Below are 22,105 nucleotides of genomic sequence, written 5' to 3'. Positions count from 1 at the left end.
GTTTACCTGGTCAGTCGATCATATTTTTATTAACGCTCTTCTTCCTTGAATAAGCAGAGCATTATTGAACTCGTTGTATAATTTCATCGTCTTTTTGTAAATAATTGAGGAAAAAAGAAATCCATGAGACAAAATTGTGGTTTGAGAGAATAGAGTTAGAAGTTTTAAATTTTAAATAACAAAACCTCTTATTAATGATTGTTTCTGCAAAAAATTAAATTCTTTGCATTCCAGCATTTCTTTACCCTAGAACGAGATCCCCTACCAATTTCTGAAAACCAGTCAACCAAATTTTTTTGGACTGTTAAGGGATTAATGGAATATGGTTTGGATTTAAATCTATAAGAAGGTTTTACAGAATTTAATAATATTAATTATTAATCAGTTATTATTTCAATAATAGGAGTTAATCTAATCTTTTAAGGTTCTATTACAGTGGTTATTCCATATACATTACTAGTTAACGCTCACGTGGCGCTAGTGTAGCATCACCAGTTGCCATAGCATTAAATTACATAAAAGAAAAGAATTCCTGAAAATATTATTTCGTATCAAATTGCGTGCTGTGGCATTATTTGCATGATGAATGTTAACATCAATTTTGCGAAATAGATATCAGATTTGCCAAGAAGTCAGTAGCCGTGCGCATCGGCTGGGTTTGCTCAAATCAATATGGCTTCTGAAGCCATCCAGATCATCTATGTGTATGTATATGTATGTATACACACATGTACACACACATACACACGTGTAATGATGTTTTAATTCAATTTTCTTGATATTCTGCATTCTTGTTCACCAGACGGAAAGTCTTCCTAACAAGATATACAATTTTAGGACTATGCATCTGATTTCTCCTTGTTTTTGTAATCTGAACAAACTTTGGAGGGTATTTCTTGATATTATCGCGTATATTCTATTTGCTCTTTCCCACAATTCGTGCACAGTGATCATGAACAAATTATTAACATTTCAGACAACTGCAAATGATCACTTTCTCTCAGGGAAGATACGTCATTACTTCCTGCAAAAGACAGGAGTAACACGAGAGCCTGCGTATTGAGGTTGTTTTTTCAACTTTAATTACTTTTGCCATGAACCTCTTGGTTTGATTCATTACTTTGTAGCTGGGTTTGCTCTTTTCTTTGTAAGAAACTGCACCCTTAATGTAGATCAGTATTGCAATTTCTAAAATATTAAAAAAGGAAGACAAAAGCTATTAGTATTTAACGAAATTTACATAGGGACTTACACGGGGATTTTAAAGTTCCTAAATTATGAAGGAGAAAAATTCTACAATTTTTCTTTTTACAACTGTTTTAGTTTCATGTAGAAATCTACCATGAGTATGTTAAAGCAGTCAAGATTACAAAAAAGATATTAAATCTTTTGATCCTTCCTGAACCAAATTCTTTTCCAGATAAGAAAAATTACTTTCTTTCTTAGTTATTAATAAAAAAGAACTCGTTTGTTAGTAGCTTTATAAAGGAAACATAATGTATTAAAATTTGAGACCTTCTTTTTAAATCAAACAGTAGTAAGTAGGGGTTTAATCTACCCTCTTGGAGCAGAAAATAATCTTCGCCATAAAGATAGCAATTTCAAATGAATCACCCTATAGATCATCGACTGTAGAATACCCTACTACATTCTAACATAACCAGATTCGCTGGTAAATGGCTCGGCCATCCTCCATAGCCTATTCTCGATACTATGAACACCGGCGGGAACTCCCCGATTATATATCTCGCGTACTTACGCGCCGGTGCACGAGATATTTCAGTTAGCTAGTTACACCAAGCCAGTTGTGTTAAGATCGCTATCGCAAGGTTGCCGGCCGACTCTTCCACTTGTTACTCCTAGTCGTTAAGCGTGCATGCCTCGCGTTGCTCTTCGGGCTCCGTCGTCCCTACGGAAACCCAGGCTCCTTTACACTTGTTACCGATCCCTTGGACCTGGAAGAATCTCTTTTTGCGCTCCTAAGCCGCGCCTCAACTGGAATCTGCTGTTTCAAGCAATTGATTCGAGTGCAAGGATCTTGATCTACTTTGGAGAATCATTGTTAATGAAGAGAATATTTTGAGGTACTGGATATTCAAATCTCTTTTGGTCCACGTTTTATTGTATTTCCTGTATAGGAGCTTTTTTTATTGGAGGAAGCATATATTCATAGGATATCTTCATCCTTTACTGGAGAATAATATAGTAATTGAAATATTCTCTTTATTAGAGGATTGCTTAAGATGTGTTTTGGAAGATCATAAAGATAGGAAGAATATTGTATACATTTATTTTTCTGTGTAGGTTTCTTTGTATTTCTCCTAATGATATAAAGATTGTTCTTTTTATGAGGGGAATTAATTCTTGATTAATAAAAAATCTGAAATAACATTTGTTAAACTATATTTAACGTTGAAATAGTCCTTGACAATTAATTTTCTAAAAGAAAGAAATAAAAAATGCAAAAATTGACTTTCTTTGCAGCAAGCTTGGAGACACTGGACCTGTCGCTGTCATTGCAGGATTACCATCTTCAGGAAGTCACCCTGTACGCCAAGCAAGGTAGATCACTAGGCTCAGCACTCAGCACTCAAGATATAATGGCTCTACAAAGGCAAGAAGAGCGACGTAGGCAACAGGCGAAGCAAGGTGTCTTTGGATTTGTGTTCAAGAAATCTAAGGAGGGCTCCTTGAGTACCGATAGCCTCGGAGGACGTAGTGCATCACCAGCGAGGAGTGATGAGACTGGAAGAAGCACGAGTCCTTTACAACCGCCTACCAGACCTCAGAGGAAGCGGAGACCCGCGCCAAAACCGCCTATTCAGGCTCAGGCAGACGTTAGTAATGTTAGTAGAATTGTTCTGTATACAATATTCTACACTCTATTGTTTATACGTATGAATGTTATAAAAATGGACAAATTAATGACAATTAGTCGCTCGGAAAAGTATTGTGGAAAACCGTCTTTTTATACAATTAGCAGATTATAAATTTAAATCATCTGTTAAAATTTAGCATAATACTCTATATTTTTCGAATATTTGTTTTTGATATTTATACAATTAAATGATCTTAATATAATACATAAAAATAAGCAAGTGTCAAAATATTTCTGAATATCAGTATAAATCTTATATACGATTAGGACAATTTTAGCAAAGAATATATTAAGAATATCGTTACCGTCATCTTTGAAAAATATGCCGCTAACTATTCCAGGGTACAGAAGAGAATTGCGCAGACTCCAGCAAGGACAAGGTAGTGATCAGTCACAGTCGTAACAGCAGTGACAGTTCAGGCTACCACGAAGCTTCTGTGTTAAGTGACAACCCAGATTCCGCTGGAAGACTTCCAGAAACGTTGCCCAGGAGGAACAAGGTTCCACTGGAAATGCCCAGGAAATTAGCTCAAACATCACAATCTAGCAAGAGCTTGAGCAATCTGACTTCTGTGCCTGGTACGCTTAGTCACGGAATTAGCAGTACCTCCTTAAGTTCCACAGGTCTTTCTTATGTTATATATATATTATGTTACATATAGATCTTTCTTATGTTAATTTCATTGTTGTTAATTTAATAGTAAATCTTGTTTGTAAATGCTTTTAGTAAAAGAAATAGTAAAGTAGTTATAATAAATAAATATAATCCCTAATGATGATGATTCAGTTCCTTCTTCTCTCTATCAGATAAAATAATAAAATTATCTTCCCTTGCTGTGCTATTCCAAACATCTATCAAATTATTCGTGTCAAATTTTTAAAAAATTTTATTGAATTTTTCCAGGATTAAGAAAGAAAAGAGTCGCACCTCCTCCGCCAGTAACCAGACCCCTGTCGTCCGCCATCTCCACCCAAGCTCTGGAACGCATAGTCGACTCCGAAGAGTCTCTAACATCAGATATGGATCCTTCCAAGCCTCCTTCCGACATCAGTGTCCCGTCCAAAGCAAACTCGGACATAGAAGAGCGTCCAAAGGCCAGCTCAGACATCGGAGTAACAACACTCGGCTCAAAACTATCCAACAGTATTGATTTCACCAATCCAGACAGCTCAAAAGTGGAATTAGAATTGAAGGGCAGCAAATGTGATATCGAACCGCGCCATAGATCCGGATCCATAAACGTTAAGTTACCTAGCACGGAACCAGGGTACCCTGCACCCGTAGAAGACGCTCCTGTAGATTCTAGATTGCCGCGGAAGAGAGGTAAGCTAGTACATAGTTGCAGTAGTATAAATGATAACTTCCCCTGCTATAGTTTCGTATCTAAAAATAGCTTTGAGAACGGAAGAGATGGAACAGATTTTGTCGAACAACGTACTAGTCTCTTTGATCCAGAGAAACTTAAATTACAGGCCAAAATTCAAGAATGTAAGGTTGAATGTAGGAACGGTGAAGTACCTATAGATTTTAACAACTCCTTTCTCAGGAATAACTCTGTCAGATACAAAGTTAGCTCTTTAGAATCAGAAAATAATTGTTCCTCATCAAGATCTGAATTGCAAAAGTCTCAGAGCTTTGCATGTTCCAATATGGTCACTCCAAAAACTAGACAATGGGCGAAGATGCGTTACCTTCCTGATAGTCAGGGTATTTCTAATCAAAGTTCGTTTAAATCTCAGAGTAGATTGGTTAAGATGCAAACTGTAGTTAATTTGGATGATATAGGGACTGATATCGAGGACATATCAAAACGTAGTATTTTAGAAGATAAATCTATTCCTATGAAACTGCATGTGGATAATTATATTTGCGGGGACAGGTGTCAAGCTAAAGCATTGAAACATAGTTCCAGCTTTCAAGTTGGTTATAAATTAAGGGAAACTAAGATAGTAAGCGCCTTTGAAAAGCCAAAATTGTCAAGTTCTAGAAGTTTCTGTTCTAAAAACGAGGTTTGCGAGTCAATCGGGAGTAGACAGCCGAGACTGGGAAATGTTAGTACAACGAAGTGTTACAATGGTTCTATTTCTTCTAGTCTTGATGAAGATATATTTGAAGGTTCAATGATTGATAATCGTAGATCCAATCTTTCACCACCTCCATTGAGTAATCTTCAGATATTTGCAATTTCTACTAAACCATTGGATATTCCAGTGACAACCATAGATTCTGTGCCTAGTGATGTCGATAAGTTGCCTTCTTTGCCTATTATTCAACACAGTGAATGTAGATTGGAGTCTGAGAAAAAATTGAGTATCTTGGAGCCACCTCCTCCAGGTTTGGTCAGTCGAGAGGAGTCGATAGAAAACTGGAATAGGTTCTTGATTCAATTGAATTCGATATTGGAGACCAGGGCTGGAGAATTCGTTTAGATTTTACAGAAATATGTTCCATCCTTTACGACTGTATGTTATTATTAGACTGCGGATTTTTATGTATTTAAGTTTTCGTATTTTTATGTATTTAAGTTTGCGTATTTTTATACATTTAAGTTTGCGTAAATATTCGCAATCTAGTTATTATTAATCTCCCGTAGTGCCCGAATTAATATTATTTGAAGTAGACTTTGCAAAAGACTGGTGACTATGTTATTATCATTCCAAAATTTGTACTTATTTTCGTTATCATAAGATGTAGTAGTTAAGAGATCCACCTTCTGTAAATATACAATACTGTCCAAAGAGATAAGATTAGAAATAGCATTTTCGTTTTGCATGTTTGTACAGAATTGCACCTTTATATTTTCTACTCTCTCTTAAAGGTGACCATATTTATCTGCTTGCTAACTAGACATGTTGGTGATGGCCTATTCTTTTTCTTTCCCTCTGAGTACAGTTGGAGAACCTGTTCCACTTCCCAAGCCTAGAAAAGCCGCCACAATACGGCCCGAGGTGCCAAAACGCAAAATAAAACCGCCCTCCCCATTGAGTAGAACCCTCAGTTCAGACTCCAGCTATGTAGACTCCTTGTCCAACGCTCCTGCGCACTCCAGTACTGGGAGTTTTATAACTGACTCAAGTTCCAATTGTGGAAGCTCCATCAAAGGTGAAGAGAAACTGGACGTCTGTTCCAACTATTCTACCAGTGAGGATGAGGTGTTCATGACGCCAGGGCACCTGAGTGAAGCAAGCTTTGATTACAGTTCAATAGACTTGGAGGAAAAGAGCCAAACTAACTCCACAGATACAACTTTAAATAACGATATTGATGATGGAGCTAATGATGAAAGAAAATTAAGTATAAATGAGGATAAAGTAAATGAAGCTTCTTTAAACCAGGATTCTACACTGGTAAGAAGTGAACTAAGTACACTATCATCAAAGAATTCTAGCCAAGAGAAGAAATTCTGTGCTGTGATATCTACTATGCCAAAGTGTGATCACTTGAGTTCACTGAGCATCAAGGATACAGTTAGTCAAAGTAAAGAATGGGAGGGTCTGAAAGAACCAAAGAAAGCCAGGATTCCTCGAACAGCGTCAAAGTCCAATGATTTTGAGGTTAATGCGTTAGAGAAGCAGAAGAGGCATTTAACTTCTCATGCAGAGGATATCACATTTGCCCTAAATTTGAATGTCAATCCTAGTCTGCTGTCTGACAGAGATCTTGTACAGCAATCAAGGGAGGAACAGGATACTGAGTCTCAGGAAGTGGGTGGAGAAAAGTCCCCTGTTGCAGTGGTTTCATCAGGTGCATGTTGCATATCATTAATGTGTGTGAGAACTTTGTTCCAGTAACGCAGCTTTCAAATAATTCTCTATGCTCAAATCACTTTAAATGTAAATGGCATGTTAAAGATTTTAGACAACATTAGAAGTGATTTAAAGCATCATCAGCTCATCTTCACTAATGTAGTTTCTTATATACTAATACCTAGATTGTGAATCTTCATGCATTTATGTAAAATTTGAAAACGCAAAAATTCTTAATTAGATTCATAAAAATATAAAATTGTAGAAACATTAAAAATATTTTAATGTTTTAAAATTTGTATGGTTAAGAAATTGTTTGATGTCTTGTAAATGGTGATGGAACATAAAAAAGGAATAGTAGTCTCACTTTCATGAGGTTTCTGGTTTACTTCCACATTTTTAACTACTCCATGGAAAGATAAATCCTTTGAATTATTTTGTATCATTGAATAATTCTCTAACCTTTTAAAATATTCTATTACAGATACAAATCTCTCAGAGACTGCCGTACTGCTTCAGAAAGTATCTGACACTTTGTCCAACTCTCTACCTGTAGCATCATTTGATGAAGTACCAGTATCTGCAACAATAACTGAATTAGAGCCAACGAACATTTCCAAAGAAACAGACCAGAAAAACAAAAAGATCTCTGAGTGTCCCAATGGTTTTGATGTAAATATCAGCTCGGCAAATTTGACTGTAAACTCTCAGCAGGACACATCAGACTATGTATCAGCAGTCGATGAAGATTTATCCGTCACCGACTGGGAGTATCAACTGCCAGCTCCTCCAAGTGCCTTCAGAGACTCTGCTTCTCCTGTCTTCGATAACTTTGAAGTAATCACTCCTTCGCCTGAATCATTCAGAGACACAGAAATCACTGAATCAACCTCAACTTCAAACCAGGAAGATGGAAGGAATATTACAGAAAAGGTAGAAAGGCAAGAAATTGAGGTTAGGAAAGAGACTCCACATGCAAAGTCCTTCATACAACGAAAGTCAGAGTCTAGCATGAAAAAGGAGGTGATTTATGAACTTGAGAATAAAATAAATACTTTGCCTCAGAATACTATGTCTCAGAAGGATGTGGATTCCAGGAGGTTATTGAATCCCTCAACTCCCAAAATTTCCCCTGTTGATAACACTTTGTCAAATTTTACCATCACAACATACAGCAAGCAAAAGAACCTGAATATATTTGAAGAAGTAGAACAGTCTAGAAAGACAAATTCTGATGAGAGATTTATCAGATCCTTTGCGACTCTGACAAGGAACAAGAGCAATCTTGATGAGAGTGAAGACAAAACTCTGAAGGAATTCAGTGTTGGAACATTGCAAGGGAAGAAAAAGGTAACTACAGGAGAAGATAAATCGAGTGAGACGAAGCTGGAACCAAAGATACAAACAGAATCCCTGCAGAGGTGGCAGTCTGGTAATGAAAAGAGCAATATTCAGAGATCCAAGAGCTATATATCCATGTGTGACAAATCTAACCTCCAAGGAAATATATGTGAGATTGAGAGTATCAAGAATGAAAAAAATCTGGAGATGGACGATAGTGGAATGAAAAAAGCAACGAGCATTAGCAACCTGAGCGTAACTGCGACTAAAAACGACGAGAAATCCTCGCAGTGGCGGGATAATATTCTGAAGCGGCCTACCAAAGAAAAGCAACTGCAGTCTGTACAGGTAATTACCTTCCAATTTGAGATTTTTTATGCAATTTTTATTAAAGTGTTTCCCCATTACATTTTTTTTGTAAAATATATAAATTTTTTAAATTGTCCCTTCTTTGTATTCATAGTAAGTGATTGTTCTTAGGTGCTAAAAAGCATTTTGCCGCAGTTGAAAAATGCTCAACAGGCGGAGGAAAATGTGCCCAAAGATTCGAGTGATATAGTATTATCTGAAAAAACGAGGTAAATTTCATATTTTTCCTACTTCGAAATTATTTTATACTTAAATAATAATTATTGACTAATGTATTCATTAGATCCGAGACTACCTCTAACGAACATTCGACCGAATCGAATGAAGTTTCGACTCGTGAACCTCAGACAGCACCAAGTAATAAGAAAGTAGAACCAGAATCAAAGAAACCAACGCCAGAAACTAATAAGAAACGATATACCTATTCAGGACCTCCTATGATCAATTTAGGCAGTTGGTCCGAACGACCGAGTGTTAATGTCCAGATAAAGAAGGACATTGACTACAAATTTGGAGTCAAACAAACTAACAGCAGTACCATCGTTAATATTAATAGCTCCAAAGATGAAGTAGACTCCAATAATGTTGATAGTTCTGCCAAAATACAGAAGAGTAAATTTGAATTTTTGGATAAAAAGGAGCCCAATGAGTTAACCAAGAAATTAATTAGTCATACAACAGCTACAGGATTCAAAAAGCCAGTATTGAATAAAGTTAACAACTCAGAACCAAAAGTCTCTAATGATAAACCAGTTGTAACAGGAGTTGAGCTGAAAAAGAGCTTCCTCGAAAACAAACAGGATGACAACGTGATAGATACTACTCCAGTAAATTTCAAAGAATTAACGAAAGCATTTGGTCAAGATGTTTGCCTGCGACCAAAACCAAAAAGGTCCAGTACAATTCAACGTTCAGATTCTCAGCTGGAAAACGATTCTAGTAAACAGAATGGACATAGACAAGATCAGTGTTTAATAAATGGCTACCAAAATATTAAACCTAAAAGGTACTCTTCGATAGTGGGTATTCAAAATGAAGGTAACCTGACATTTCGAAATGGCCTAAGCATTAAAGGGCACCAGCCAATGCCTGTTGTTAAAGGGTTTAAGATGTCAAGTACAAAGATTGGTGCAAGTCAAAGTTATGAGAACCAAACTAAAGAAGGCTTCAAGGAAGAAATGAAAGAAGATAATATTAAAGGATCATCCAAGGATTCAAATGGTACGCCAAGGCCTCCTACTATGCCTGTGATAACGGGTGTGACCTTGAAAAGTGCCAGACCTAAGTCCATGCCCATTCAAATTGACCAGCGAGACGTTTTGCTGGAATCGATTAGAAACTTCGGTGGTCGCGAGAATTTAAAAAGCGTAAGCATTTATTAGTCAGAAAATCCATTAAGAAGTAATGGGAATTGAATAATAGAGAAATGCTCCCTGATAAGAAAATTATGATTCATAAAGTGTAGTAATAGTAAAGGAGAATGTTTCCTAGAAATGGGAGACATTGGATGTTGGGAACAATTTTCATAAGAAGAATTTTGAGTTAAATGTTTTAGTAGAGGGCACGGAACTTAACGTTAAAATTGCCTAACATGAAAATTTATGGTTACAGGCTATGGAAAGATGTTAGCTGCCTTTCAGAAAGTAGGAAACCTTCTTGACACGAGGATAAAATCGGAAAAAGACTGGCGACCGAGGATATATTGTTCTCGAAGAGATATTCTGGTGCTTTAAGTCGTACAGCCTTAGTGATAATACAACGTTTGGCAATTATTGGCACAAAAGAAAGGGCAAGAAATTTATTTATGTATATTTTTTAATCACTATCGAAGGACCATTCACATTTGCCCTGTATTTTTGTCAGTTGTCAAACCTAACCTCTTCGAAATCATTCCATTGACGGTTTGCTGGCTAATAGTCTATAAAAAACAGCCACGTTAGTCGTCCACGTGTAAATACCGTGTGTAAAAAAAAGTCGAGACAACGAGGAAAAAGAGTTGTCAATAAAAAAAGAAATCTGTCAATGATGTACATATCGTTTAGCTGTTTAAAGCGATAAGAGAAATATTGTATTTTCGTGTCCAAATAGTCAACGGGCCGAGTTAGGTCCGTTTTCGAAACATTGTTGCTCATTATATGATGCAGTCCACGCAATTCTTGTTAAGTTTTCTTTTTTTTTCTTCTTCTTTTATTAGTTCAATCAGCCATTCGGTCCTAACCTGATCTAAAATGAGAAAAGAGGGAATCGAAGATAGGTTAGATCTGAACGGTTGAGTCAATGTTGACTAACATTTCCTATTCTTTACGATTAACATTAAGATTCTATCACTGGGACCAAAGGTGACATCATTTATTTTACGTATTGTACAACGAATTTAGATGCAACTAGGGTGTGTGTATAATTATGAAAGATAATCTTTTCTTTTCGTTTTTTGAGAGAGAAGGAGAGAGAGAAGCAATCTGGTCAGTCGCATAGGTTGAAAATCATAATAATGAGATATATTCATTAATTAGTATGCATTAACAGAGTTCAAAGTAAGTTTTAATATGTGTTAGTAGAAAACAACGAAGGATTGATTTAACAATCGATTTCCATTTTTTCCTTTTTTGCGTTTACATTTACTGTTAATTAAAAAGAAAAAGAAAATAAAAATTTGTTTTTGATTATTAACAAGGTTTCGATAGTCATTCGGAAAAATATATTGTATTTGTTAATATGATATTGTCGATATTATTCTAAAAGAATCAATTAGACTATTGTGTTTAAATAACAAATTTCAGTATGTATTTGTTTTATAGATTATGATCATTCTGGAGAAATATTTTTATGGCAGGTGGCAATCACCGTAGAAAGGTGTATTGTATACTGTAAATATCATATAATATGTTAATACTGTATTTAATATTATTTTTCCTTGCGTAAAAATATATTACGGCGACACTTCTATTTATGTATGTTGTTATTTATAGTTCCATTAAAAATAAAAAATATCATTGATTTTTATTCAGCGAATTGCTTCAGAGGCAACTCTGAATGAATAGAAACTGTAAAAATGATTATTTACATAAAACGCTTTATTTGTTGAAAAAATACAACAGTATATATAATTAAAATTAATTGGTCCACTTTCGTTCAACAATTTTTATAACTGCACTTTATATAAAAATAGCACCTATCATGTTTTACATGTATCTGGCAACTCATATAAAATCAATTTCAAAAAATAATTTGCATCTTATTTTCAACGTTTAAGCCTTATAATATTTAAAATATTTAATGTACAAAACACCAATACCTAAAAAAGAAAATAGTTTTTATGCAATATATAGTTTATCGACTAATATTATCTTTCTCTTTCTTAAATATTGTTACTGTGATGGAAGATATGTATTGCCACTGAAGAATCACAGATTCTAAGATTAATAACATGTTCAAATAACACCAGGTACTGCTTTTAAACTTTTGCAAACAATAGTTATAGCTTGTGCTCTTAGATATTACGGATATGATTAATCATTAGGTATGGGGGCATTGCAATTTCCATGCCATAATTTTGTTTCTGAATCACACTTTGAATATTGTCCAAATATATCTGCATATCCACGGTCCCTCCACCATGTACACAGCTGTCTATTCCATCCACAATCAATGGTGTGAATTAATTCAGGTTTTTCCATTCCTAAGATGGTATAAAAATCCTGATCTCCTAAGTGACCCTAAGAAAACATGGAAAATGTAACAACTTTGCAATGATAGTGTTAATCACTATTATTATCACTTAAATGACTTTCAACTTGACTTTATGAATCAATTATTGTTATATCCTTTACCTTAAAATGATATTTCTTTGTCATTGCATCAACACTTTCTCTTTTCACAATTGCATCATAAACAGAAGAATTCCTTAATTTGTCAAGGTTAAAGAGTACCACTCCACTGTTATATCCATGATAACCACCTGAACTCGCAGGTTCTCCAAATAATGTGTTAGGATGTTTGCTACGATACAAATATAAAACGTGTCTGTAAACTGGAGTGAGCTCTGGGGCCAGACCAAACAATGCTTGATTCCCAAAAGTGTTGAATTCTTCAAAAAGCTCCTTGATATCTTTGCGAAATTTGGTATCAACATCAAACATTGCTGCAACACTTTGTTCAGCTGGAGCTATTCGATGTAAACCTAAGGATAGGAAAAATAATGCATCTGAATAGTAGGTTCCTGGTTTGCTGCTGAAGTATGGAGACATGACAGACACAATGTCTTCCAATTGCAATGCTAGTTTATGTACATCATAATATTGCACCTGAAACAAAGGAATAAACAAATTATAAAATCTTGTAAGAAATATAATTCATGAAGATCAAAATTCTAAACAAAATTCTTCTGCTTCACCTCCATAAATTTGCCAGTGGATGAGAGAATGTTTGCCAAAACTTTCTCTGTAACATTTTTGCTATCGTCATCAGTTATAACATGGAATGCAATGTCAACAGAGGATAGTTTAATTAAAGACTCTGCAAAGATCTCAAATTTTCGTCGCATTGGAGAGTTACTATCTACTTTGGTGAATATACACCAGACATTATAGTAATTTTTCTTATTTGGAAAGAATACTGTCGTCGTGATGGTATCTTCATGAATATTTGTCGACTCGGTGGTCGAAGCATTTTCTTGGTCTCTGCGCAGTATCCAGCGTGTACCATTTGACGTCTGATAGCAGTAAAACAGAACAAGAATCACAACTAGGAGCGTCAAATTGATGAGCACCTTGCGTAACAGGAGCATTTAATTACTCGATCATGTTCAAGTTGCCTTCGTACATTCCAAATGGCTACAGCTCAATATTAGAAAAAATTTATTAAAACTGTAGATGATGTATTTATACTTCGATAGGTTATGTTATTGAAGTTTGATAAAATATTAGGTTATGTTATTGAAGTCTATCAAAATCATTTAATGGTGGCCATACTATAGAACACATAAGTAAACAAAAAAAATATACGTTCAATATTTATTAAATTATGAGTGGATAATTAATGTGCAGGAAAGAGGACACAAGTCATTTGGAAAAAATAAATACTGAATACAATATTGCAATCAAAACAATACACTTACTGATGCAGTTGTTTTATTATCTGCATCAAAAATATTGACCCTTTCTTCTTTGTATTGCATAGTTCATGATACATTATCCCAAAGCTTTGAAAGTCAAAAATAAGTATGTATTACACAATTATAGATCAAGTAAAATGTTATTTAACATTGTAAATATATCTGGGAAATAAAATTTCTGCAATACGTTTGTTAGAGTAAAAGAAATGAATTCAAAGTTCAAATTTTTCCGCTACTCCAAGGTTGTGGACATAATAGTTCCAGCAGTTATAGCTAGGTGGCGCTGAAAATACATTATGACGCTACATAAATTAATGCTTAATTTCAACACACTAATATTCAAAATGTTCTATTGAAAGCATCAATTTCGAAATGGTAACAATTTTACTGCAAAAGCTTATCAAAATATGAATTAGGGTGCAGTAGCTTCTTCCTTGAAGTACAATTTTTAAAGATATGTGTTATTAGATATTACAAAGGTATTGTAAAAGATTAAAATGTGTGTATATAATACAAAATGAAACCAAAATTCAAACAATCTTTTACCTTTACCACAATGATTAATAATCTTCTTTACCCCTTTCATAATACAAAAACATTTAATTCTAGAATTATGTTTCAGTTTTTAGATTATGTTATTGGAACAAAAAAAAGGTAAACTAGAAGAAATTTATGAAAGATTTATTCTTGAAAGAATTGATTGACAATGGGAGATAAATAGAGATTGGAAAATTTTCAAGGACACCAGTCTGACGAACTTGCGTTGACGAACTTGCGCCTTTTTATACGTATTATCTTCCATGCTGAAATGTGGACCAGCAGCCTACCTGTCCTGTGCAGAAGACCTCTCGCAGTATTGATCACTGCGGGAGGGAAAGGCACGTTGGGGGATAGTCGATGAACACGTGGCACCAGTCGAACTTTCAAGTGAGGATTTTCACTCCTCACACTGCAAGTAGATCAGAAAAAGTAAATAAAATAATTTTTATATATATGTATATACATATATATATACATATACGTATTGATATTAAAATGAACAAGATTGTTAAAATGAATGAATTGTTAAATTAATGAATATTTGAAAATATTGAGTTTATAATGAGTTCCTGGAGTATTGATCCAGCTTGGTTCAAATACAGATTTGTCATTGAGCAGATTTTGTATGATCTTGAACTTGTATTGATCTCTGAAATTAAAACTACATAATGTTCCCAATTAAATAAAAGCTAAGTTTAATTTTGTCAAGAGTAGTACATAATTAATTCTTAGTATTATTTATTTTCTTTACCCAAATATTGTTAGTATCATTAATTTTCTGTACTTGCATTTATCAAACTATTGGTAATCCTAAATTTAAGTTCTATTTCCAAAAAGAAAGATATCAAAGAAGTTATGAACTAGTTAACCAGTTAACAAACGCCACCTTTCCAGGTATCCTCCATTCCGTACCCTTTAAATCCAAAGCATATTTTGTACCCAGAGTTGGTTGATCGTGGTAGCAATGGGAAGACGTTATCGAAGGAGGCGGTCGAAGAGGGTGAGCTATGAAGGAGCGGTACAGAAGGGAGAGACGAGGAGAATGCAATCAGAGGGGTTGATAATACGAGCAAACCGATAGGAACCGACCCAAGAGCAGCGTAATGGTGTTGGTATATAAGGCACGAGCAGCGAACGTCTGCTCCTGACAGCCCATTACCACTGTACAAACGCTAGCACAGAGCTTTGGGAGGATGGCGAAGCTTCTCCTCCCTCCCAACGTCCCGTCCCTTTCTGCGTCTGTTTCCCTCCTCCAGCTTCCCGTCGCTCTTCCTCCGCTTATACGACTTGCTCGTCCTGGGGGAAGATGCTGGAAACTGCCGAAGAACCAGCGGAACTTCCGCTATGATTTCGTCGAACACGAAAACTGCTGTCTCTTGTATGAGAATAGGATGTTGTTTAGAGGTTCTGGAATGTTTAAGAAGTTTTGAGTAGAAAATGATAGTTTATATAGAATTTGAGGTTGAAATTGGCTTTTGAAAGCTTTAAGTTTGGTATTTTGGACCTTAAGAGGATAGAAGGTTAATTTTAATAAAATTTGTTGAGAGGTTAAGGGAACAGAGGTAATATTAATAATATTTTGGGAAGTTAAGGGATTAAAGAGTTAATTTTTAGGAGTAATTTAGTGATAATAATCTAGTAATTTGTAATCTCTTTATTTTAAAAATTGTTATAAAGAAAGGATTCTCTTTATTTAGCATGAACCTTACCAGGCCCAGGTCAAATGACCGGTTTCAAAATTTAATTTGTAATTGTACATTCATTGTTATTTCTTACAAGTTTATTTAACTTTATGTAAATTCTTATATTAACAAAAACTGCGAAATTGATTAATCAGATAATATAAGAATCTACATAAAGTTGAATAAACTTGTAAGAGATAACAATGAATGTACAATTTTAAATTAAATTTTGAAACCAGGCTAATTTGACCGGCCGAGGAAGGTTAGTGTTAATTGATACCTACTTGTTAAATATAAGGTTTGTTGTTTTATGACGACCATTCATCGTTTTATACAAGTCTTAGACATCATAGTGAAGTATAGGTCTAATTCTTAAAGAACGTTATCAATTTCTTCTCCTAAAAATGATTATATCTAAAAGATCCTTTAAATTCAATATTTGCTATTTCTTAATCTTATTACGTTTCCACCACAATCTCCAACTTTCTCTGCTGATTTACTCAAATTTGCCATTCTCAAATACTAGAAAACAACCAATTAAACCAAACATTCCACTTTCTAGTCTAACTTGTATCTTTTTGCAGGAACCAAAAAGAGGTTATGTCACGCGAAGCGACGTGTAATCCGACGAAAGGCAGGCAGATCTTCGTCTAGAAAGAAAGCAGAACGTGTAAGAAAGGGAAAATCCGTGCGGAATCAATTCGCCCCGTGTATCCCGATGCAGGGAGGGTGACTGGTGGTTTTTCAAGGGTGGCGTTCGAGCCACGCCTGCCGGCTAAGCCACGCCCGTTCACGAACCTATCCCCGGAGGCTGTGTCGAGGACCGAAGGGCTAATAATTCACGTCACGAGCACACCCCACCATAAAGAGTCAGCCACAGCCGTGGCGCGTCGTATATTCGGTATTAGCGTGCCGTATGAACGTTATCCAGCTCCAGTTACTGTTAATTACCGATCATCTTCCGTAATTAATTGCCTCCTCGATCGATGGAATCTCTTGGCTGTCGACACTGTTGGTTGCTGGATATCGATCCCGCGTCCCCAGTCTGTGCAAATCATTTTCGCTAGGTTAGGTTATGCAGTACTCCTGGTAGGTTATAGAATATTGTTGCAGAGCGCTATTGATATCGCAATAGAGGTATTTTTTGATATAGTTTGGTGGATTTTGAAAGATTTATAGTCGACGATGTTGAAATTGAGAAGGATGGTGAGAGGATATCGAGTTTTGTCATTTTTTAGAGTTACGTTTATAAGTATCCAGGTTGGAGAGTCATACCAATATAAATTTAAGCTCTTAATTAGAATTTTAGAATGTTCACATAGTATATATAGAGATAGTGGGATGTTCTGCTTAGCTTAATGGATTTTGATGCTAAAATGGAAGATTGATAAGGACGTATTAAGTTTTGCAGTTTCTTAGGAAACATGGGTATGCGTGTTCAGATTGAAGAAATCCAAGAATATAAATAATATTAAAAAATTGGAAGATTATGTGATATGGTTTGTACAATAAGAATATTTTAATATTTTAAAGGAACGTTTTAACTTAATATTACCAGAGACGTTATGAAAAATGACTGAGACAAAAGTAAGTAATAAATGAAAAGTATAGATGGAATTATTTGCACAATGGAATAAAAATACGACGATAGAAATAAATTGGTAAAATATAGAAATTGCTGAATTAAATACCCGTTTCCATTGTGCGTGAATGTGTTCTGGTCCAGCGGCGGTGTTTTAATTCTGAAAATCGATATCATCTTTTGTCATTTATTATCTCGCCAGGGAACAAGATCGCAACGATACAGGCTGGAGTGAGGTAATTAACTGGTCTGACAATTATGTAACATATTGACTCGTTTACATCCGGACGTATTTCATCGTTATTTGATAATCCATCGTCATCATGAAGATGATTGTTTTTGATGTGATTGCGAGTCGAACCTTCAAGCATAATTCTGGCTTTTGTAATTTTGCAATTTTCATTTTTTAGTGACAAAATTTCACGTCGTGTTATGAAAAGCAATTTTAAAGGGAGTTTATAGCAAATTATTTGAACAGTTAAAATTTCAAGTATATATTACTTTATATTAACATTTAATATAGAAAATGGCACACAAAATCGTAAATTAATTTTGTTTATTATATATTCAATTAAGTTTTTATGTTAAAAATTTAATTAGTTTATTAATATAAAATATTATCTACGATAATATTAAAATACTGTCGCAAACATTATTACAATATTATTATTTTTTAACTTCATCGTCATTTTCATTAAATCAATTTCAAATCAATGGAACTGCACAATGATAATAGAACTTACTATAATACTGTAACTACGAACAAGACCGTGCAATCTATATTGGAATAACATCCAAATAAGTTCTCCTAACAACCAAACACATCAATCTCCAAATCTCCAATTTCATCGTTCCAAGAAATACATCAAATTTGGTGTTCAATGAAAACGAAGGTAAAATTCTCAAGAGTTTCAATGAAGCAAACAAATCGGTTGAAAATCGGTTACAGGACGTAAATTCACTGAAAGGAATCGACTTTGTCGCCGGTGCGGTGGTCGACGGTGTGCCCCTAAAATTAGCCACAGTGACATATTGAAGAGTGCACCGAAGCGGGCGGGTCACAGTGCCCCATGAGCCGCTTCCCCCGTCTGCTATTAAGCACAAAAGCGGTGCCCTGGGAAAATCAACTGACGCGTAACTAAACGGTGTATCATTAATTCCGACGTGTATGTTTATATCGACAGCGTTAAGCAGCATTTGCACGGCCAATTTTCCATGACGATCATAGTGCCACTACAATCTTCTGTTTCTTTATACATCATCTTTACTTTCTTCGTCACAAAAAGTTCTTTAAAATGATGGAGAAATTCTCAATGAAGGCGTATCAAACAATCATCTGTAAAAGTAGCAAAAAATTAATAAAGCAATCGATAACAACCAGAAACGTTAATATTCTCTTCGTATATATTACGTTTCCTGTCTCATACCTATTCAACACTCGCAGAATGAAATTCATGTCACTCGTTTCCTCTTTTTTACCTGCACGCAGTCTAGTTAAATTGAATCGAACTAACTCTGTCTCTATTCCTTGTATTCGTTTCGTCTTGACGCCGTCTTTCACATTCTGTCTTCACTGACACCGAAACCGGAGCTCTTCCTTTTTCCGCAACACTCTGTCGCGACGAACGGATACCTTTCGTGCCAATCAAAGGCCCTCCATCGCCGAAGGTGAACGCCGATAACCGGTGCTGAGAAATCGACGTTTCCGCTCGACAGCTTCAACGCGTGCGAACCATCGCGCGGATTGGTGAATTCCCAGAGGTGAAAAAGCAACGACAGAGCTTCAATACTGTGGAGTCATAGTCAATTCCCCGTGTTTCTGTTTCAAGGACGTTTTAATATACGCCTCGATGATGGCTTCATGCGGAGAACTGAAAGAATTGTTTGTTAAGATTGATTTGACAATGAGTGGGGAAATGTAGGTGAGAATTCTGATTATAAGTGTCAGAGAAATTAAGGTGAAAAGTAGCTTGGCAACATTTCAGTCACAGATAGGATAAGTTTGAGAAACAGGAATTGTTCGAAATTTAAGGTTAGGAGATTTAACTAAGATTAGAAATTGAATCATATTTAATTGGAAGTTAGGTCAAATTAGGTTAGATTAAGTTACTAATCTTTAGCAAAATTGCGTCTTAATAAGAATGTAACGTTGTATAATAGGATTTATTATTAAGTCAGAAATCTTAACTCGAAACTAATGTAGGTTATGGAAAGTAGAATCGAATGGAAATTTAAAGTTAACAAAAATTTAGGAAAGCTTTAAGCTTAAAAATTCTTGAGAGTACTTAATTGTAGATAATAGAAAGTAGAGCTTGATAAGAATTTAAAGTTATAAAGAAATTCGACAAAGTCTAAGATTAAAAGCTTTTTTCTTATCTAGGTTAGAAAATTATTGCAGATTATGGAAGGTAAAACTTATTTGAATTGAATATTCAAGCGTAAAAGGAACAAAATTGAGTCTGACCTACATCAGAAAAATTGATGCCTATCAAAACTCCAGTTTATAATAAATAAATTAAAAATACCTAAGATTGACATCAAAATAACAAAAAAAAAAAGAGGTCCAAATCACAGATTAGTTCTAAAACACACACTTCTTATCAAAACCTAAATAACAAGACGAAAAAGATGAAAGATAAAGCGGAGTCGAAACGCGTTAACCATTTAATTTTCCTGGTACCTTTGATCCTTCCAATGAAGGGCAGCTCAAGAACCACACGCTTCATTGTGCCCTAGACCGTCACTACGGTGGTCCTTGGTCGAAGCAAACAGGCTTTGGGCCACCAAGCCTATTTGGTACACGTGTCCTAGCACGTTGAATCTCGACGATCCTCCCCCTTGTTGGGTCGAAGAAGAGACCGAGCTCGTGACAAAAGGTCGGCACGCTTCGGCACGTGGCTGTCAGCGGGACAACTTCAGGGCACCAGTAAGTGCCAACGAGTAGAGGGGTCGCGAAACTCCTCTCACTGAATCCTCTGTTCCCTCCATTTTTTCTTTCTCCTCTATTACCTTTTTGCTAGGTTAACTTAAATGACTGAGTGGCTAAGGTAAGAACAGGTTCTCTTTAGATCAGGTACTGTTGGTGATGTAAAGATTGGTATAAAAGAGTTTGGGCTAGGTTTGTTTAATGTTAAGTAGTATATGGAAATGTTATTGTAAGATTAAATGGGAATTTGGTACTCTTAGGGTTCAGCTTATAATTAGATTACATACTAGACTCTAGATTATAAGTAAGTTGTAGCTGATGTTATAGTCATTTTATAGTTAGGATAGATTTGAGTCAATCAGCCAAATCAGAAATAATTACAAGGTAATTTTGTAGCCATTCATATAATAATTAAATTTTAATCACAGTACAGTGGGTTTTCGGTTATAAATAAGTTGTGGATAATTAGTTCTTGTGTATAACCAATTCATAGTGATTTACAAATTATAAGTAACTATTTCCTAATTTATATTTAAGAATCATAATTTATATGTAAGCGATGATTTAAAAAAAGTTATAATTAACCTATAAGTTAACCTATAATATGAATTCTTCTTGAGCAAATCTCTTAAAACAATTTTTCTTTTTTATTTCTTTTTTCCATATTTTCAACGTCCCTCTTTTTATCTTTCCTGGCAATTTTTCTTCTTTCTCCTGGCAATTGTCTCTGATATACCCTTGTGCTCTCTCCCTCTGTCTGTCTGTCTGTCTGTCTGTCTGTCTCTCTCTCTCTTTCTCTCTGTGGTTCCTTCTCCCTTTCCATTCTGGTCTCTTTTCAACGTCAGACCGTCGATTGGCCGCAATTCAGTGTCGCGTCGTTGCACACAGTTTGGCGGCGGTGAATGTCAATTGCATTGCTCCGCATATTTCATTTCAGGCTGCTCCACGATCTATCACTGTTTTCAAGGGATCCTAATGGTAATCTTGAGAGGAAGAAAAGACAACCAAGTGCCACAAGTCTGTAGATTGATTACATTATGGAAACTATTGACATTAATTTGTTTTTATAGGAACTAAACTAAAAAATATGATATTTTAATTATTTTATATATATTCTTTTAATTGTGTTTATAGTAGTCTTCAGATCAATTATATTATGGAGATTAGCGATAGTGTCTTTTTATAACAGTCAAGATTAAATATAAATTCTTAATTGTTTTGTTATTTCTTTATAATCAAATATAGTATGCTTAATGTATATTGATATTTTTGAAAAACATATTTAAGAATGTTCAAGTTCATGTTTAAGAATGTTTTATTCTTAATTATTGAAGGTTTTTAGTTTGGACGCAAAAAATTAGAATAAATAATTATCAAAATAAAAAAGTAGTATATTATAGAACTGCAATATATATATATTCTTCTCTTCATTTTGTATTACAACAAAATAATAAAAATTCATGTTAATATGGAAGAGTAATGTTATTATTATATAAATCTAACTTCATCCCCGGAATAACTGAAGTTGAGACAGCATCCGTCGGATCCGCAAGATTTCTCCATCAAATAATTTCTCCCAATTCTGAACAGGTTTTCGTATCAAAGAGGGGTTGGAACTTTCCAAAAAAAGTTTCCAAACAAGATGCCTCAAACCCTCCAGATATACTCTCTTTTTAAATAAATTATAGAATTGGAAAATATTTCTGGGAGATTCATAATTGCTTTCTGAATTTCAAATTCCTAATTTTAAAAAGCTTATACCTAAATGCTTAATCACAAGCACATTAACCAATAATTGAACATAAACATTTCATTTTTAAGCTATTATATATAATGATCTGTCTAAAGTCTCTATACTGTTCTAGCTATATCCTCAATTATAATAAATACATCAACCAACAGTTAAACATAAAAATTTCATGTTTAA

General features: G+C 34.8%; 2 protein-coding genes and 2 long non-coding RNA genes across 10 annotated transcripts in view; 2 read left to right on the top strand and 2 right to left on the bottom strand.

The window, feature by feature from the left end:
- The window catches only part of LOC126925849 (protein cordon-bleu), a 96,804-nt gene extending 85,466 nt beyond the window's left edge, over positions 1-11,338 (top strand). For 5 of the 7 annotated variants that reach the window (XM_050741828.1, XM_050741831.1, XM_050741832.1 and 2 more), the window contains 8 exons: positions 2,485-2,846; positions 3,220-3,502; positions 3,783-4,202; positions 5,772-6,623; positions 7,110-8,314; positions 8,447-8,544; positions 8,619-9,702; positions 9,947-11,338. In XM_050741828.1, the coding sequence (XP_050597785.1) occupies positions 2,485-2,846; positions 3,220-3,502; positions 3,783-4,202; positions 5,772-6,623; positions 7,110-8,314; positions 8,447-8,544; positions 8,619-9,702; positions 9,947-9,964 (4,322 nt within the window). In that variant the 3' untranslated portion in view covers positions 9,965-11,338. The remainder of the gene's footprint in view (positions 1-2,484; positions 2,847-3,219; positions 3,503-3,782; positions 4,203-5,771; positions 6,624-7,109; positions 8,315-8,446; positions 8,545-8,618; positions 9,703-9,946) is intronic. The other 2 variants (XM_050741829.1, XM_050741835.1) reach the window with 2 other exon arrangements.
- A 53-nt stretch (positions 11,339-11,391) lies between these two features.
- Positions 11,392-13,431, bottom strand: LOC126925850 (xyloside xylosyltransferase 1). The gene is made up of 3 exons (XM_050741836.1): positions 12,729-13,431; positions 12,166-12,639; positions 11,392-12,051 (listed from the first exon to the last, which is right to left on the bottom strand). The coding sequence occupies exons 1-3, from the start codon at positions 13,119-13,121 to the stop codon at positions 11,845-11,847; spliced, it is 1,074 nt and encodes a 357-aa protein (XP_050597793.1). The 5' UTR covers positions 13,122-13,431; the 3' UTR covers positions 11,392-11,844.
- Positions 13,432-13,456: 25 nt separating this feature from the next.
- Positions 13,457-15,341, top strand: LOC126925854 (uncharacterized). The gene is made up of 3 exons (XR_007714156.1): positions 13,457-13,927; positions 14,071-14,417; positions 14,883-15,341. It is a non-coding gene; the product is annotated as an uncharacterized LOC126925854 (long non-coding RNA).
- Positions 15,342-18,040: 2,699 nt separating this feature from the next.
- On the bottom strand, positions 18,041-20,139 carry LOC126925851 (uncharacterized). The gene is made up of 2 exons (XR_007714153.1): positions 18,680-20,139; positions 18,041-18,588 (listed from the first exon to the last, which is right to left on the bottom strand). It is a non-coding gene; the product is annotated as an uncharacterized LOC126925851 (long non-coding RNA).
- Between the last annotated feature and the right edge of the window lie 1,966 nt (positions 20,140-22,105).

Source organism: Bombus affinis, chromosome 16 (assembly GCF_024516045.1).
Source record: "Bombus affinis isolate iyBomAffi1 chromosome 16, iyBomAffi1.2, whole genome shotgun sequence".
Taxonomy (NCBI): domain Eukaryota; kingdom Metazoa; phylum Arthropoda; class Insecta; order Hymenoptera; family Apidae; genus Bombus; species Bombus affinis.
This window is presented reverse-complemented; position numbering and strand designations above follow the sequence as displayed.

Coding starts and splice junctions, on each gene's coding strand:
- LOC126925850 (XM_050741836.1), bottom strand. CDS start 13,121: ATGCTCCTGTTACGCAAGGTGCTCATCAATTTGACGCTCCTAGTTGTG. Junction 12,640..12,728: donor CCACTGGCAAATTTATGGAG/GTGAAGCAGAAG, acceptor CCTTTGTTTCAG/GTGCAATATTATGATGTACA. Junction 12,052..12,165: donor CAAAGAAATATCATTTTAAG/GTAAAGGATATA, acceptor ATGTTTTCTTAG/GGTCACTTAGGAGATCAGGA.